General features: G+C 42.7%; 1 protein-coding gene across 1 annotated transcript in view; it reads left to right on the top strand.

Annotated features, from left to right (window-relative positions):
- The window catches only part of LOC136626789 (alpha-2-macroglobulin-like protein 1), a 34,493-nt gene extending 22,382 nt beyond the window's left edge, over positions 1 to 12,111 (top strand). The window contains exons 10-12 of the mRNA XM_066601794.1: positions 845 to 919; positions 11,508 to 11,670; positions 11,858 to 12,111. Coding sequence (XP_066457891.1) covers positions 845 to 919; positions 11,508 to 11,670; positions 11,858 to 12,111 — 492 coding nt within the window. The remainder of the gene's footprint in view (positions 1 to 844; positions 920 to 11,507; positions 11,671 to 11,857) is intronic.
- Positions 12,112 to 19,405: the final 7,294 nt, after the last annotated feature.

The following is a 19,405-nucleotide window of genomic DNA, read 5'->3' as shown; positions in this document are numbered from 1 at the left end:
ACCTAGTAGAAAGGGCATGGAACTAAACAAAGCTGAGCCCCTCTCTCCATAGACCCCATAGCAGCTGCATGGTCTACCTCTGTGGTATGCATGCCCTTGCCTGGAAGTGAAGACTAGCAGAGGAGCAGGAGTGCAGGGGGAGTGGGGACACATGAGTATTACTACTTTTATGTTATTAGAGAGAAATTTGACCAGTATAGCAAGTGAGCTCCAAGGTTTTGGCAGATCATGCCATACTATACACTTGCAGTTTTGGCTGTAGTCAGCCAACAGGATGGAACAGGTCTATAGCAAACAATGATTGTCAACCATCGTCCATTGCAAATTATTGTCATTGCTCTTTTAAGCAATAGTCGCCTGAAATGGCTTTTTTGGGCAACCATTATCTTGTGTGTATGACCACCTTAATACTATAAATAGTAGACAAGGAGGAGGGGGGTGCAGATTCTTCCTCTCTTTATTTGTGACTCCTGCTGTGAGAGGAGAAGCAGGGCAGCAGAGAAGAGACATCTTCACATGGAGATAAAATGTACAGAAAGCAGCAGAAAGAAGGAGAAATACCCCAAATCTGCAGGTTACAAACAACATTTCCGGCTGCTCCATGTATGCAGGAAGAGGGTAGGGGATAGTTTTTAAAACTATATATAACTCTATAACTATATTCTTCATATTAATCTCATAGTCATCATTCATCATCAGGTATGCGTCCTGCCCTTATGAGTAGAGCATTCAATTACATATCTCGCTCTTACTGTAAAGAAGCTCTCCCATGGTGATTCTTACTGGTGTACAGTGTTTTGTAGTGTTGCATACTTCACTGATATGATTTCTTTGGTTTCCTCAGGGCGGTGTGGATGATGAGGTTTCTCTAGCTTGCTATGTTACAGCTGCCTGTATGGAGTCCGGCTCAGATACTAGTGTAAGTGTGCGATCTCTGACTTTACAATTGCCGGCTTCCCCTCCTCAGTATTTACATTCTCACGGATAACAGATACGGGAATTTTAGGTCAGGTGTAGACTTACTGAATATTTGGATCCTCCTATGGGAAGCGATGGTGCAAGAGAGAAACCTGCTGCAATGGCCAGGACAATCCACATGTGAACCAAGTTCAACAAAAGTTTCTAGCAGTCATCTTCAGTCAAATATTCCCCCGAAGCTCCAATCAGGAAGATTACAGGATTCTGCATTGCTGACGCTGTGGCACTGTAGTCTGTCAGAACGTCTTGGAGCGTAACACGGACTAACTCTGCACCCTCTCCTGCTCATTGCAGCGCATGTGCTGTGGAGAGAGAGACGAGCCAATCTGGGCTATGCTCCCAGAGATGCTGTGACAGGCTGTGGTGCAGCATCGTGAGTAATGCAGTAACCCGAAATCTTCCTGGCCTTTACGGGGGCTTAGTGATTACAGGAAGAAAAGGGTGACCGCAGCATGATGGGGGCACAGAAGAGAGGCCCCACTGAGTATGGGAGGGTTGCAGAAGAGGGTTCATACTCTGCACAAAGGGTGGTATAGAGCGGGGTTTACACTCAGCATGAGGGGCGCACAGAAGGGGGGGACACCATGACCACGATGGGGACTCAGAAGGGGAATTGGTTCTTGTGGTGGATACTAGGGGATAAATATAAGTGTACATTCACATGTAATGAAGTTTGGTGTGGAACTTGACACAGATTTGGGCGGTACTTGTACACAATTCTGCTAGGGGTAAACATCTCTTTACTGTATTAAGTAATCACTGTGGCAAAAGGAACTCGAAGAGATTTAGCCCGATTCACAGATGGAATTCCCTAAAAACAATCCTTATTAATATTTACTAAAACTGAAGGGCCATGGACTAACAAGACAAACTAAACAAATAAACCAGAAGGACAAACTGACACAAAAGTGCCTAAATATATCCAGTGAGGGATTTACTAAGGGAACTTCCCCAATTCTTGGATGGAAAATCCCCTGGATATAAGTCAAGTATCACTAGTACAGAAATCATCCGTCCCTTATTTCATTCCCTCTATCCAGTCTGAGTACAATCACCTCCTGGAGAGGGAATACAATATTAGGGTCGAATGAGAGTATCTTAAAGCCCAAAGGCTTGACCCACTTTGATGCTTTCTGGGCCAATGTACTAGAGAAATGAGAATATTCAAAACTAATGTTGCTTTAACCTACAGAAGGATATCCTGATATCAGCGAGTGCGTGTATACTCAATCAGAGTGAAAAGATAATTAAGAAATTGGTTCAATGCATTTCAGCTGGACCTACAACTCTTCAGGAACCAGTTGGTCACTGTATAAATAATAGGGGGGAGAACCGTGTCTACCCCCTCTAACCTCCAGACAGAAAGGTTTGGTCTGAAGATACCAAACTGCTGATAACAGAAAAGCAATTACCCTAACAAGCATCAGGACTAGAGATGAGAGCATACTCGCTAGGGGAAATTACTCGAGCGAGCATTGCCCTTAGCGAGTACCTGCCCGCTCGAGAGACAAGGTTCGGGTGCCGGCGCGGGGGAGCAGTGCGTAGCGGCAGTCAGCAGGGGATAGCGGGGGGGGGGGGAGAGGGAGAGATCTCCCCTCCATTCCTCCCCGCTTTCCCCCGCAGCTCCCTGCCCGCCGCTGGCACCCGAACCTTTTGTCTCGAGCGGGCAGGTACTCGCTAAGGGTAATGCTCGCTCATCACTAATCAGGACAAATGCTTGATCCAAGATGTAATTCACAATATGCTGCTAAGAGAAAAATCCAGTGTAGGCCAAAAGAATCAAATAATTTTTTGACCAGATGGTTAGGGAGCCTCTAAAAACTATATATAGTGATGGTCTCCCATAGAGGACTGGATAGGTGATCAAAATCAGTGGAGTTTCTATGGACCAAATGTATAGTCCCTTCCACTCAGAAAGGACCCCCCTGTGATCCCCTATAAGTCGGGAAACTTTAAATAGCCCAGATATAAGCAGCAAAAAAAATATCGCTATTTAAATTTTCCCAGCTTATAGGGGATCAAATTAACCATTTAGATGCTACCTATTTACTAAGAAGAAATATCTATCTATCTCCTATCTATCTATCTATCTATCTATAATTGCATAGGCTGATGTGAGAAACATATGAACATATGAATATATATATATATATATATATATATATATACATATATATATATATATATATATATATATATATATACATACACACACAATAGAATACATATATTATTACTATAACAGTCCCTCCTTTTTATCTCTTACAGCAGCTAGGTGCAAAGATAAATGCTCAAGTCCTAATGACAGGAGCCAGTTTTCCTACACCACTTCACCAGATCCCTGACTAAACCCAACAGCTAGCGCTCAACAGAAAAAGTATCTTGGAAAAGTGCTGTAGGAATAGTGTTAGGACTGGCAAGGGCAGATGGACAGGGGATCCCTACGCCAGCCCTCTCCCATGTCCCTACCTACTTGCCCCCCTGAACTAGGCCCCGGGGTGACAACTGGGCAACGGTCCCTGCTCTGCACTAGTGACGGACCCCAAGGAAGGAGGGACGGTGAGACCGGCAAGTGAGCACCGCGTAGCTGACGGGAAGTAACAAAAGCGCAGACCAGACAGTAGTCATGGAAAGCAGGATCAAACCAAAAGACAGGTGCGAGTACAGGAGGGAAAAACAGAGGCAGAGTCAAAAGAAAAGCCGAAAGCGAACACACCAAAGTCAGGTCAAAAATGCGAGTGTAGGCAGACAAGTCAAAACCAAACACTGGCAACCAGAGTCTGGGCCAGCAAGGTATATATGCAGGATTCCCCACCCAGAGGGACAGGGTGAAGTCACATGATGACTGGAGGGAATCATAAAGCCGCCTCCTCCCGGTGGCACGCACAAGCCCAAGCACCGCGCGGCCCACCAGCGGACAGGCGCGCTCATGCACAATGCGGCACATGCCACTGGCTGCTGCGACCAACCACCAGAGTGGGGGAACCCTGGACAGAGCCACCAGCTTGGGCCCCCACAGCACCAGTACGAGCATCCCGCACCAACCAGACCCCGGCACCCTCAGTGGTAACCCCATATCTAACAAATAGAGAATTGATATAAAACAGATTCAATATCAAATTCAGTAGCCAAAACATCATAATACATAACAGGGACAGCTTTGTCAATAGTCTTAGAGATAAATTCTCAAAGGCACGGAATAATGCAGCAGCAAGAATAGCCACTAAAGTCCTAGCAAAAGATGAAATCCAGTGGCTCCATCTGCTGAAAGTATCATTTCACCAGTCATCAAAGGGGTCAGAGATGCCAGAACTTGCTGCTAGTTCTTTAGCAAGACTAGTTAGTCCCTTCAGAACCTTAGTTATGGAACTGTAGTTGTGAACAGGGATTGAACAACCTAGAAGAAAGCATATCATCATCATGTTGGGGAGACTCTCTTGCAATGAGACGCATGTATCTATTCAGATTTTTCCTTCCAGCTGAACATCTGTAGTGGTGGTCAGGAACACTTTTTATATTCTGTCAAGTCTGGTTCTAGAGCTCATATGGGCTGAGGCCTATTCTGTTAGGTTTGTACTTTATGGAGCAGAGTAGCAGGGGGAGGCACCCGGTCCACGGTCTATTGAGCTCTTCCATGGCCTTCTGGATCGTAGTTTCTAAGGTACAATTTAAGCACTCTGCTCTACCACTGCTTTGTGGATGGTAAAGAGCATGAAAGGCCTGTTCTACCCCTAACACTTTCATTACCTTCTGCATCACTTCTCCCTTGAAGGGGGTACATCGGTCACTCTCAATTGTCTCAGAGACCAGTTCTTGGCAGTGGCATTGTGAGCGAGTAGGACAGACTGGTCACCCTGAAAACAGGTCAAAGCAGACCAGAATGTAGTAGTACCTGCCCACCCATGGCAGTTGGATGTAGTCTATTTGAAGATGCTGGAATGGGTAGTCGGGACAAGGGCTGCACGGTTTGGGAGTCTGTACAGACCTACGCACATTGTTCTGTGCACAAATCAGGCAGCCCTGTGTGTATTTAATTGCCGTGACGCTAACTCCCGGTGGATACCAGTACCACCTCTGTCATAGCTGGTTTTGACAGATGTGTATTTCCATGGAGGCCAGAGCCATGATGGGATAGAGGGCTTGTGGAAGACAGAGCTTGTTAGATACCATCCATTTATATCCAGGTGTCTCTACCCCTCCTGCTGTCTGAAGTCTGTGCTTCTGTGTGGCAGTCTCTGCAGCCTGATCAGCCTGATGATTTACGTTTGCCTCTTTTGTGCCATCCTTGAAGTGTCCTTTTATTATGCTTTCAGGCCATTCTCTCAGACAGCAGAGGGGCTTACATCAGTGCCCGTATACCTTTACTCTCCTTAATTGGGTTTTCAGTTGCTCTCAAGTATGACTTAGCTCTCCAAATGAGTCGATACTCATGAACATGCCAAAGGCACAGCGCGAGTCCGTGTAGATGTTAGCTGTGTTCTCTTAAGCATGCTTGCATGTTTTTTTTCCAGAGCTCGTAATTCAGCTTCTCGGGCCTTGACCTCATCATGTAAGGAGAGCACAACATAATCTGTATAGAACCTACCTTCTTGATCATACCTTGATCCATCCACAAAGAGTGCAAAATTAGGGTTGTCTAATTAATGATCAAGAACATGACTGAATCCCCTGTCTCCTGGGCCATTAGCTCGACATAGTCATGTGTATCAGGCTGAAAAAAGGGAGAGGGGGTTGCAGCACTAAACAGACATGTTGTGTGGCATGAGCATGGTGTATTGTAAGTGAAAGTGACATGTTATGGACCAAATTTTGAGCTGAACCTGGGGCAGTATTGGCTGGGACATCATGTGGCCTAATACTGTCACAGAAAAATTTAAACTTATCTCAGAACTTTTGTCCAGAATGTGCTGACCTGCTGCTACTGTTTTTAACACGAGAGGGTGCAACACAAGCAACAGGGTCAAGGTGCGCTGAGTAAAATGAAACATGGCATTGCTGACTAGCCCGAGCCTGCACGAGGACAGCTCGTGTGTCCATTTGTTTCTGTACAGTAAAGCCTGAAAGACTTAGTATAGTTTGGTATTCTCAGGACTGAGAAGAAGAAAAACTAGACCACAATTTACAAGGTGTGAAAAATTTAGTGCTTTTTTTTGTATGCAACACCTGGTCAGTCAAGCAGAAAGATTTACTGGTCAGGCATTCATCTAGAAAGACGTGCACTTCAGTCCTGTGTTTATCATTGCTTGTCCTGAACTTCTGAGTTCATAGGTAGAATGTCAGAGCTGCTGTGTAGACTGACACGTACATATGCAAAGACATAGAAAAGAAGGGAAAAAGGGAAACAAAAATGTGGATGAAATTCACATCCCACCCTGAGCGGTCATTAAAGTCTTATGTGTAGGTGAGAGAAATGTTTAACCCGAGTCAATATCTCCATCACACATTTTACATTCATCACAGCTTGAACACTTGTCACAACTTTTATCTATGCAGTTGCCTTTTTCTCTCATATAGATATTAACTAGCTGATATACCCGGCTTCGCCCGAGTTGATTTGGTACTGGTGTTTATATGGTGGTCACACGGAAATCTTATGAAGTCGTGGTTACTTTAGAGATACCGGAAAAACATATGTTCACCATTTTGAATAGTTCTCTGCATTACCCAGGAAACTCCACGGGAGGTAACCATGCGACGTTTCCTTTATATAAAATGACATCAGGAAGTGAGAGAATTAGATTCCATACGTAAAATTTGGACGCTAATTCTTTTGCGCTTAGAATTGAACAATCGATGTGGGACCCATTAGCTTTTCCTATTTATGATATAATCAATGCTCGTGCCAAATTTCCAATTTCTATGACACCGGAAAGTGAGAAAATTACATTCCGTACATAAAATGTGGATGCTAATTCTTTTGCGCTAGAATTGAATATTCGAGTTAGGACGAATTAGCTTTTCCTATTTATGACATAATCAATGCCCTGCCAAATTTCACGTTTCTATGACACCGGAAAGTGAGAAAATTACATTCCGTACGTAAAATTTGGACGCTAATTCTTTTGCGCATAGAATTAAATAATCGAGTTGGGACCCATTAACTTTTCCTATTTATGACATAATCAATGCCCGTGCCAAATTTCCAATATCTATGACACCGGAAAGTGAGAAAATTAGATTCCGTACGTAAAATTTGGACGCTAATTCTTTTGCGCATGCAATTGAATAATGGAGTTGGGACCCATTAGCTTTTCCTATTTATGACATAATCAATGCTTGTGCCAAATGTCACGTTTCTATGACGCTGTAAAGTGAGAAAAATACATTCCGTACGTAAAATTTGGACGCTAATTCTTTTGCGCTTAGAATTGAACAATCGAGGTGGGACCCATTAACTTTTCCTATTTATGACATAATCAATGCCCATTCCAAATTTCATGTTTCTATGACACCAAGAAGTGAGAAAATTAGATTCTGTACGTAAAATGTGGACGCTAATTCTTTTGTGCATAGAATTGAATAATCGAGTTGGGACCCATTAGCTTTTCCTATGTATGACATAATCAATGCTCGTGCCAAATTTCACTTTTCTATGACACTGGAAAGTGAGAAAGTTACATTCTGCACGTAAAATTTGGACGCTAATTCTTTTGCGCATAGAATTGAATAATCGAGTTGGGACCCATTAGCTTTTCCTATTTATGACATAATCAATGCTTGTGCCAAATTTCACGTTTCTATGACACCGGAAAGTGAGAAAATTACATTCCGTACGTAAAATTTGGACGCTAATTCTTTTGCGCATAGAATTGAATAATCGAGGTGGGACCCATTAGCTTTTCCTATTTATGACATAATCAATGCTCGTGCCAAATTTCACGTTTCTATGACACTGGAAAGTGAAAAAATTACATTCCGCACGTAAAATTTTGACGCTAATTCTTTTGTGCATAGAATTGAATAACCGAGTTGGGACCCATTAGCCTTTCCTATTTATGACATAATCAATGCTCGTGCCAAATTTCACGTTTCTATGACACCGGAAAGTGAGAAAATTAGATTCCGTACGTAAAATTTGGACGCTAATTTTTTGCGCATAGAATTGAATAATAGAGTTGGGACTCATTAGCTTTTAATATTTATGACATAATCAATGCTCGTGCCAAATTTACTGTTTCTATGACACCGGAAAGTGAAAAAATTACATTCCGCACGTAAAATTTCGACACCAATTATTTTGCGCTAGAATTGAATAATGGAGTTGGGACCTATTAACTTTTCCTATTTATGACATAATCAATGCTCGTGCCAAATTTCCCGTTTCTATGACACCGGAATGTGAGAAAATTAGATTCCGTACGTAAAATTTGGACGCTAATTCTTTTGCGCATAGAATTGAATAATGCAGTTGGGACCCATTAGCTTTTACTATTTATGACATAATCAATGCTCGTGCCAAATTTCCTGTTTCTATGACACTGGAAAGTGAAGAAATTACACTCCACACGTAAAATTTTGACGCCAATTCTTTTGCGCTAGAATTGAATAATCAAGTTGGGACCGATTAACTTTTCCTATTTATGACATAATCAATGCTCGTGCCAAATTTCATGTTTCTATGACACCAGATAGTGAGAAAATTAGATTCCGTACGTAGAATTTGGACACTTAATCTTTTGCGCATAGAATTGAATAATTGAGTTGGGACCCATTAGCTTTTCCTATTTATGATATAATCAATGCTCGTGCCAAATTTCCTGTTTCTATGACACCGGAAAGTGAGAAAATTACATTCCGCACGTAAAATTTGGACGCTAATTCTTTTGCGCATAGAATTGAATAATCGAGTTGGGACTCATTAGCTTTTCCTTTTTATGACATAATCAATGCTCCTGCCAAATTTCACTTTTCTATGATATTGGGAAGTGAGAGATTTATATTATTTACGTAAAATTTTGACGCCAATTCTTTTGCGCATAGAATTGAATAATCGAGTTGGGACCCATTAACTTTTCCTATTTATGACATAATCAATGCTCGTGCCAAATTTCCCGTTTCTATGACATTGGGAAGTGAGTGATTTAGATTATGTACATTAAATTTCGACGCCAATTCTTTTGCGCTAGAATTGAATGATCGAGTTGGGATCCAATTTATTTTCCTATTTTGGAGATAATCTATGCTTGCGCCAAATTTCATGTTTCTACGACATTGGGAAGTTGGAGAACTTTTGGCGAGTCAGTCAGTGAGTCAGTGAGTCAGTGAGGGCTTTCAGCTTTATATATATATATAGATAGATAACCATATAATCCTCCATACACAATGTTTACCATATAGCATAAAAATTCACGCAAGTACTACTAATACCCTCATCCACAAACAAATTCACTCAATCACTACTACTACTACTACTCCCCTCCCTACGGAATTCCTGTTATCAGGAAGAGAAGGGGAAAGAGAAGGAAAAAAAAAACTTTAACTGTTCTTAGTACTAGCTGTAAAACAGTCACATTAACTAACATTAGTATTACTTTAATATTTTCCTATAATTGGAGCACTCAGGTCTCACATAGAAGTTATTAACAACTTATTTCTTTTACATGACATTATCACACTGAAAACATAACAGTAACGTAATTTAACAATTATACACACTGCAAGCAAATCACAGAACTTACATTTACACAAATAACAGCAAGAATATACCTTAAGATTCTTGTATCTATTCTATTCAACTTCCTGTTAGCACAAGCTTATACTAAGATACTGTAATTCACTTCATTCATGTTTGTCTTCATTACAAGTCTCTGTTCAATTAATGCAAGCGAGTACAGCTCCCAGACTCCTACATTACAAGGTCAGTCACACTCACCCTCCTCCCTTCTCTGTATATCTATCTATAGGAGAGTGAGGAAGCATTTTCCCTTCAACTTCATTCAATGCTACAGTAGTCTACATTCCTTCACTATCTAATTTTACGACTAACTGCATTACGTAATTATTCCTTCTGTCTCTGAAAGTGTCTCTACTGCTGCCTGCTATCCCTGATCCTTATCAGTGCTACTGTTACCTATAGTAACCTATCCCCTCAGTGTGGATACTACCTGACACTTGTCTTAAGGAGACAATGCGTATTCCTCTAGATTTTCTACCTAAAATCTAGAACTACTATGGCTAACAGCCAACAACGCTTTACTGACCTTATTTTATGGAAAGGAAAATATAAAAACAAACCAACAATAACTGAAAACGGCCATATGCTTACTGATACAGAAGGGCAAATATGTGCAGCACCTGAGCATGCAAGCAGCCAAATGCCCAATGAGGGAACCAATTACACCTGTGGGGGACACCGATGAGACAGCCTCTCATACAAGCTCCTAATATAGAGGGAAATGACTGCCTGGTGTAAACTCCTACACAGAATAGATAAAAATTACCAGACCATTCTGATACATGTGGTGCACCATGCAGACTAGCAACCTATTAATGATGCCATATCAGTTTGGCAGGTTGCCCTGCACCTCAAATAGTGAACCACATTGGTACTGTCACCCCAGGCTCCCCCAGCATTTAAAAGCTGCACTGCATGTGAAACATCTAAGACCGACAACTTATCATCAAGACACAGAGGTCACGGGATAGAGGGGTTCTCAATATTTCTACGGAATTCAAAGAATTTCCTCCATTTATAAAAATGTTGAACAACACTGGGCCCAGGACAGAGCCTTGTGGTACCCCATTTGACACATTCTTTAAATTCCTATGGGAGGTTACTAAAAGGGGCATTGGAGGTAGTGCCAGGATAAGGAGAGTGTGCAGACATTAATCATTTTTACAAGAAGAGAAAGTTAACAGCACCAATCAGAAGAGATGTCACTTTTGATCACTGGAGGTAACTGCCCTGTAATCACTATCACTGTGTAGAACTGGTATCTGACTATTATATGGTGACTGCATTAGACGGCTAGTATCATCCCTGGCTGCATTGATAGGTGACTTTGTATACCCAGTGACACAGCATAAAGTTCTTTGCAGAGTATTTTCGACATCCATGTAGTGAAGTTGTGAGGTGGAGATAAGCTTTTAGCTACGCTCTAGCTTTTGGCCCTAATGTACTCACCGTATGACAAATGATCAATTATGTGATGTGATGTATTAACTTGGAAAGGATGACTAAATTGAGATGGAACCACTGACATGAATAGGAGTATGCAAGTCAGTATGCTGTGAAATATGACATGCTATTATTAAGGACACTTTTTAGTTCAAAACACGTCCTTTTTTGGGGGGTGCATTTGCCTTTTTCACATATTTTTTTTTATAAATTAAGGTTTATTTTTTTAATAGGAAGATGAGTGATGGAAATTTTTATTGAACCTGGTATTTACGATATCACCCCATAATATCCCATATCAGTGTCCTTATTGTATGAAACAAGGTGCCCCGCAGCTGGAGGGTACTCTGCCGCACAGCACTGCAATATTCTACCCATCCCAATCAATAATGCTGTTTGTGTTCTGCTGTAGGATCCTGTTGTGGAGAAGGGACTAAAGTGTATTCAGAGTGAGCCTCTACACAACGCCACCACCTACAAGCTCGCACTGAAGGCGTATGTGTACACACTAGCTGACGATGAGAAGAACAGAGCTGCCGTCATGGAGAAGTTGTATGAAAAAGCCAGCAAAGCAGGTAAAGTGTAAATGATCCGCATCTGATCCCATTTATTCATCTCTTCTAGATCTGCAGTGACATAGCGCCACCTTCCTGGCATAGACCCGCTGCTGGGTCAGTCTCTGCACTGACACACATGAGATTCCTGTGGTTTTGCCTGTGTCCCTTCATGTATCCTCAGGAGTATTTCCATTTTTCTCTGCAGATGGTTTACTGTACTGGACGCAGGAGACCAAATCCGATTCGGCATCCTATTGGTCAAAGCCAAAATCCGTGGATGTGGAGATGACATCCTATGTCCTCCTGAGCTTGGCCTCTATTAAAAACCCAACAAAGCAGCAGCTCGGAGATATGGCGGCGATCATCCGCTGGTTATCAAGACAACAGAACTCAAGAGGTGGTTTTAGCTCCACTCAGGTACGAGAAAGTGAATCGAATCTCATTAAACTACTTCAGTAAACCTGAACAATAAGCAAGAAAGCAGAGACCAAAGCTTAAACTCGCACCCTGATGCTTCCTGTTGAGGCTATTGCAGCCCCTTCTCCACTGGTTGTCTACCTCTCTGACCTCATGAAAGCATTTTTTTTCATACTCCAACCTGAAATCTCTTAATTCAAAATGTGGTTCTTCTGACATTAAGGGCTCCCACCCACTGGCATTTTATTTTCTTGTGCTGGGAGAGCGAGTGAAAATACTTGACTCACAGCACAAGAAAATTGCTGCAATATCGCCAGTTTTTCAATGGGGACAGCGGCAGCAGCGCTACCCCTATTGAAAACATAGGGAAAATACCGCAAACTTCTACAACAGCTGTGACAGCTGTGGCAGAATTCTATCCCATTTCTTTCAATGGGGTTGGTGCTACTGCCAGCTTTGTTCCGGTGGCACGGGCTGCTCTGTCCATTCAGTGGAGGGAGCGTTGAGAGCTTCTCTATGCCGCTACAAGATGAGGCCTTTCTAATCCCTTCACCAGAGAATGAGGCCTCCGTCGTAATCCCAGAACAGTATTAGGCCTCTGTAGTGCTCCCAGAACAGTATGAGGCCTCTGTAGTGCTCCCAGAGCAGGATGTGGCTTCTGTAGTGCTCCCAGAACAGTATGAGGCCTCTGTAGTGCTCTCAGAACAGTATGAGGCCTCTATAGTGCTCCCAGAACAGTATGAGGCCTCAAAAGTTCTCTCAGAACAGTATGAGGCCTCTGTAGTGCTCCCAGAACAGTATGAGGCCTCTGTAGTGCTCCCAGAACAATATGAGGCCTCTGTAGTGCTCCCAGAACAGTATGAGGCCTCTGTGGTGCTCCCAGAACAGTATTAGGTCTCTGTAGTGCTCCCTGAACAGTATGCAGCCTCTGTGGTGCTCCCAGAACAGTATAAGGCCTCTGTACTGCTCCCAGAACAATATGAGACCTCTGTAGTGCTCCCAGAACAGTATGAGGCCTCTGTAGTGCTCCCAGAACAGTATGAGGCCTCTATAGTTCTCCCAGAACAGTATGATGCCTCTATAGTTCTCCCAAAACAGTATGAGGCCTCCGTCATACTCCCAGAACAGTATGAGGCCTCTGTAGTGCTCCCAGAACAGTATGAGGCCTCTGTAGTGCTCCCAGAACAGTATGAGGCCTCAGTAGTACTCCCAGAACAGTATGAGGCCTCTGTAGTGCTCCCAGAACAGTATGAGGACTCTGTAGTGCTCCCAGAACAGTAAAAGGCCTCTGTACTGCTCCCAGAACAATATGAGACCTCTGTAGTGCTGCCAGAACAGTATGAGGCCTCTGTAGTGCTACCAGAAAAGTATGAGGCCTGTATAGTTCTCCCAGAACAGTATGAGGCCCCTGTAGTTCTCCCAGAACAGTATGAGGCCTCTGTAGTGCGCCCAGAACCGTATGAGGCCCCTGTAGTTCTCCCAGAACAGTACAAGGCCTCTGTAGTGCTCCCAGAACAGTATGAGGCCTCTGTAGTGCTCCCTGAACAGTATGAGGCCTCCACAGTGCTGCCAGAACAGTATGAGGCATCTGTAGTGCTCCCAGAACAGTATGAGGCCTCTGTAGTGCTCCCTGAACAGTATGAGGCCTCTGTAGTGCTCCCAGAACAGTATGAGGCCTCCGTTGTGCTCCCAGAACAGCATCATCTCTCCCCAAGGAGAGCACCCAGGAGGGGTGCTATTCCCAATCATTATTTTACAAACTTGGTAAAAACGCATACTTTGATTTGAAGGAATGCTGCCATCCAATAAGTGGCACTGCAGAGGTATTGTTCCATTCCTTTTGTTTGCAGGTCTGAAGGAGAGATTTCACATTCCTTTCACATTCCTTGTCACTGCACTGATCATTTACTATTATGGTCTTCCCACCCTGCTACTTATCTAAATGCTATTCATCCCAACATGTCTATGCCCTCTTACCCTCTGTTTATGGTATTTATTGAGTGCAGATTAAGTTCACCATGTTCCTGCCCTCCCATGTGATCATGTGTATTTATGAAATACATCATTAGATTTGTTCCATTTTGCCTAAGGAAGGACCCTGTGAGGTCTGAAAGCTCGCTATAACATCATGTATTTTTGTTAGCCGTTATAAGGTCTTATAGCTACATTATCACCGGGGCAGTGATACCTCAAATAAATCTGGAAATAGCCACTGAAGTAGAACTTAATAAAACTTACTAACTTTATTCAAAATATATTAAAATCTTGGGTGGACAGGACAAAACATATATCACACAAAGAGAGAGCCTTGGGGATTTGAATTATGATGACAGTATCCGTTGGCTCCACAAAATAAGAACCCGTTTAATAATAACCAAGTGCCCAACGGATACTGTACATCAATTCACTCCGTAGTTGTTTATAAAGTGTGTGGTACGATGACCTACAACCGTTAAAAGGACACAGTCACTGAAACGCTACAAAAGGCCCTTTTAGACTCTTTCAGGTATCCCCCTTGTTTGAGGACCCCAAAATTAAATACACTTTGTTCAGAGAGTCAGACAGTAACGTACTGCATGCACTTCAAATATGCAGATTTAAGTCCTCTTATTAGATTTGTTATACCCCATTTATGATTCATATATGGGGAGACGGGTACACTGTGTTAGCCCTTTACGTTTTATTATTGTAAAAAGAAAACATGTGATGGGGAGGAAAGGGTTAATGTATGGTCCAAATGTAAGTGCAAAGGAACAGCACTTATGAGGCATGAAATCTGAATGCCCCCATGCTGTTATAGCAAAATAGAAGATTTGTAGAGCCCAGCACACAAGGGGTTACATTTTCACACATTCAGGAATTTTATCAGTTTATTCCAGCCAGTGATAATGATACAAAGCGCTGGTTCCCATAGGTACTGGTCAGAACACCTCCCTCCTTTCTCCACCCAGATAAATATCAAAGGATGACAGGAAAGGGTTAATTGTGTAGAAGTGGATTACTGAATACAAAAAGGTCCCAATTTCAGCTCCATGTGTCCTATTTTAATAGCCCAGAGACCAAGTTCCTTGATCCTGATTAGGTTGTTAGGACTGTTGCATAGTACCAGCTTCAGTGAGCCAGTGCGCCTAGGGTTAATAGCACTCTATTGAAGACAGCTCACACCACAATGTCCCAATAATGACCCTCCTCAGAGGTATATAAGTATAAGTGAAAGATCCTGCTGACTTTCACAGCACTAGCCGCTGTGATAGATAGCTAGCTAGATCAGTACTGCAGTGACCGCCCGGCAATAGAAACCGGGCAGCCGGCTAACACTTTACTGACTGATTGCCTGAAACAAAGTAGTTGACTCACTATTCTACATCATCGACGCATTTATGCAGTTTGTAGCAAATATACTGCTTCATCAGGATGAATCAAAGATAAAGAATAGAGAAGGGAGCGGCCGTGATAACTGGCGGCATCCCGATAGTGAGTGCCGCGCATCTGCTTAGGACAGCACTTATATTTGAGAAGCCCCTCCTTCCCTCTTCCCCCTGACCAATCACAAATACTGTTTGGGATACATCCATTCCCCCTACTCTCTCGCAATAAGTGCTTCACGTCAGTGTAAGTTGCTGGTTCAGCACTGGACAGCTCCCTGCTATCGTGATCCTGAACAGCAGGGTTTGAGTGCAGGGATCAGCACTGGACAGCTCCCTCCACACTACTATAACATTAAAGGGGTTGTCCCGAGGCCAACATTAAAAATTTTTTCACAGCTCAGTCCCCCATGTTCAGCAAACATCACAAACTACCCATGTAAATTGTTTGCATAGAGTGTTTCTACTCACCATGAAGCAGTTTTATGAAGTTATAAAATTCTTCTTCCAAGATGGTTGCCGTCATTTCCCAAGATGCACCGCTGGTCTTCTCCCACGGTGCACCGCGGGTCTTCTCCCATGGTGCACCGTGGATGTTCTTCTCCAGTCTGAGCTCCACTGCCGATTACAGCCACCTCATTGGCTGATCGGCACCACGTGACGGGGCCGGAGCTACACGATGATGCGGAGAAGAGGGAGGAGCCAGTACGCAGCTCGTGAGCCCGGACCATCCAGAAGAGTAATCTTCAGTGCACAAGCACGACTGTTTGTGCGACCAGAGGAGAAGTTTGGTCGTCGCCATGGAGACGGGGACGCCAGCATCGGGAGGGGGTAAGTATATAACTTCTGTATGGCCAATATTTAATGCACGATGTATATTACAAAGTGCATTAATATGGCCATACAGAAGTACTTAACCCCACTTGCTGTCGCGGGACAACCCCTTTAAGGCACATTTCAGAGCAGCAGTACATGGGGGTCTCGTATGTGATAAGAATCATTATCCCAACAGGATTAAAGCATAGTTATTTTGCAGGGGGGGGGGGGGTTCAATACCAGAGGGGGATGGTTTTATTTAGGAAGCAAAATCTTGTATACATGTGTATGTTTCTCAATATTCGGTCAAAAGGGAGGCATGTAATCAAATGCTACATTTCAAAGTGGAAAGGGCAAAGAAGATGGAGAGGTCCGGTTGAGGGAAGAACAGCCCACCTACATCTGGACTACAATTGGTACGCATGCTTAAAGTCAAAATAAAATAAACCATTTGTTCCGCCCGATTGGGAAACAATATTAAAGGCCAAAATTGGCCTGTATATTCAGTTCACATTCGCCAGATATAATTTATCAGATGAAAGATGCATAGGAAATCCGTTCATTCAGGCCTGTAGGTGAGCAGGTTCGTAGTCTGGGAATCCACATACATTCTTTTTGTAATAGTTTTTTGTAAATATTACCCCTTCTTCCATTATATCTGATCAATTCAATGCCCTGGAATTTAAGGACACTGAGATCATCGTCATGGTAATCTCTCATGTGGGTAGCCAGGCTGGTGTGCTCGCCCCTTCGTACATTACCCACATGGGCCAAAATCCTTCTATGAAATTGTTCCTTTGTCTTGCCCACATATTCCAAAGGGCATGGGCAGGCCGCCAAGTAGATCACTCCTAAGGTTTTGCAGTGGATAAAGTCAGTCACGAATTCCGTATGTCTTTCCAGAGTTAGAACTCTGTGGGGCCTCTCCTCATAAATTTGCACGCTTTACAGTCCGAGCAGGGGTATGTCCCCCTAATTTTTCTGGAGCTTAGCCATGTTTGTCTTGGTGGTTCTGGAGTGAGGTGACTGTGGACCAGGTGGACTCTCAGGTTTCTACCCCTCCGATAGGTGATGGAGGCCCTATTTCCAAGACACTCCACTAAGTCCTTGACCTTAAGCAAAACATACCAGTATTTCTGTAAGATACTCCTCACATTATTTGATTGATCATCATATGCACCTATCAATCTCACTAGATTCTTTGATTCAGATTTCTGCTTGACACTCAGCAAGTCACTCCTGTTCAGGCTCCTAACTTCCCCAAGGGTCTCGGTAAGGATATCATTAGGGTATCCTCTCTCCCTAAATCTTCTGGTCATATCCTTCGCGTGTTTTTCAAAACCCCTTACTTCGGAACAGTTTCTTCTTGCCCTGATATATTGCCCCTTCGGAATTCCTTTCTTAAGGGGGTTTGGGTAATAGCTCTCCCAATGCTATTGGTTGCTGTCTGTTTCCTGTAAATCGTGGTTTCCAGAGTGCCTGTTTCGGACTTGTAGATTTTTAAATCAAGGACAGTGATATTACGGTGTTGAATTTCAGATGTTAGAAACAGTCCCAGACAGTTCTTATTCAGGGACTGATCAAAATCTTTGAATTCAACAACAGTACCAGACCAAAGAATAAACATGTCATCAATAACATAGTAACATAGTATGTAAGGCCGAATGAAGACAATGTCCATCTAGTCCAGCCTGTCTATCCCACTGTGTTGATCCAGAGGAAGGCAAAAAACCCCAAGGCCAGAAGCCAATTAGCCCTTTTGGGGGAAAAATTCCTTCCCGACTCCCTAATAGCAATCAGACTGTTCCCTGGATCAACCCCTAATAGTTCCTACCTGCCTGTATACCAGGATTGACACTTAACCTAATATTTATATCCTGTAATATCCTTCTTCTCCAGAAAGACATCAAGTCCCCTTTTAAACTCCTCTATGGATTTTGCCATCACCACTTCCTCCGGTAGAGAGTTCCACAGTCTAGCTGCTCTTACAGTAAAGAATCACCCACATTAAATTTGTCCATCTCTCATTGCTTTCTTGAAACACATATTTTTCCTCCCACCAGCCCAGGAAGAGACACGCATAAGTTGGGGCACATGGACTCCCCATCGTGGTCCCCCTGAGCTGGTGGAAGAATTGCCCCTCAAATAGAAAAAAATGATGTTCCAATACAAATTTTTTTTTTTTACCAAATAGTTTTTATTAGGTTTTATAAGGAAATAAGAGCATATGCAAACATTACATATATAGGTGTCATTCAAATACATTGTTACAGAGTTTTTGTAATATGCCGAAATAAAAACATTCCAAAGATTGACATTGGTGCAGCAATATATATTTTAAATCAAGTTGACTGCTCTATGAGATTTGCCATATGTGAAAGAGTTCAACAAAACAAGTTTAAACATATCAGAACTTATTTTTCTGTTCAAAGTTTTGCCAATTGTTCCAAATGCTATTCAACTTAGATACACGATTGTTGGATTTTGCATAAATCTTTTCATAAGAATAGTGGTCTGAAACTGCATCTAGGAGATCTCCAATTGAGGGAGGAGAGGTCCTCTTCCATTTTTTTGCTATAATATTTTTGGCGGTTAGTAGAAAGTGGCATATCCACCCTCTTTTCTTTTTTGGGATAACTTGGCAGTCAATGAGAAGGAGTGCCAATTGAGGCGAACACGATAAACGTATGCCAGTTATATTTTGAATGGTGTTGAATACCTCACTCCAATAACCATGGATCAGGGGGCACTCCCAAAACAAGTGGTATAGGGTACCTACTTGACCACAATTTCTCCAACATAAATTAGAGTAATTTGGGAAAAACCTTGCCATTTTTGAGGGTGTGTAATACCAGTTGGTTAATACTTTATAATGGGTTTGAAGAATGCTGGCTGAAAGAGTGGCTTTATTGGCCCATTCAAAGGCTTTCAGCCACACCGGAAGTGGTGTGTTTTTTTTAAATGTGTGTTCCCAGTTTAGTAGATGTATCTTCTTTGCTCTATTAGCATTTTGGATGATTGTGCTATAGAAAACTGTGATTTGGGAAGCATGAGAGTTTTTGCATCTGAAAAATATGTCCTCTACTTCCTTCGGGAAGGAGAAATTGTATATGTCAGCCTGTTTAAGAAAGGAGAGAATTTTTATATATGTGAAA

This window comes from Eleutherodactylus coqui, chromosome 4 (genome assembly GCF_035609145.1).
Source record: "Eleutherodactylus coqui strain aEleCoq1 chromosome 4, aEleCoq1.hap1, whole genome shotgun sequence".
Lineage (NCBI taxonomy): Eukaryota > Metazoa > Chordata > Amphibia > Anura > Eleutherodactylidae > Eleutherodactylus > Eleutherodactylus coqui.
The sequence above is the reverse complement of the archived record's forward strand: the minus strand, read 5'-3'. Positions and strand labels throughout refer to the sequence as shown.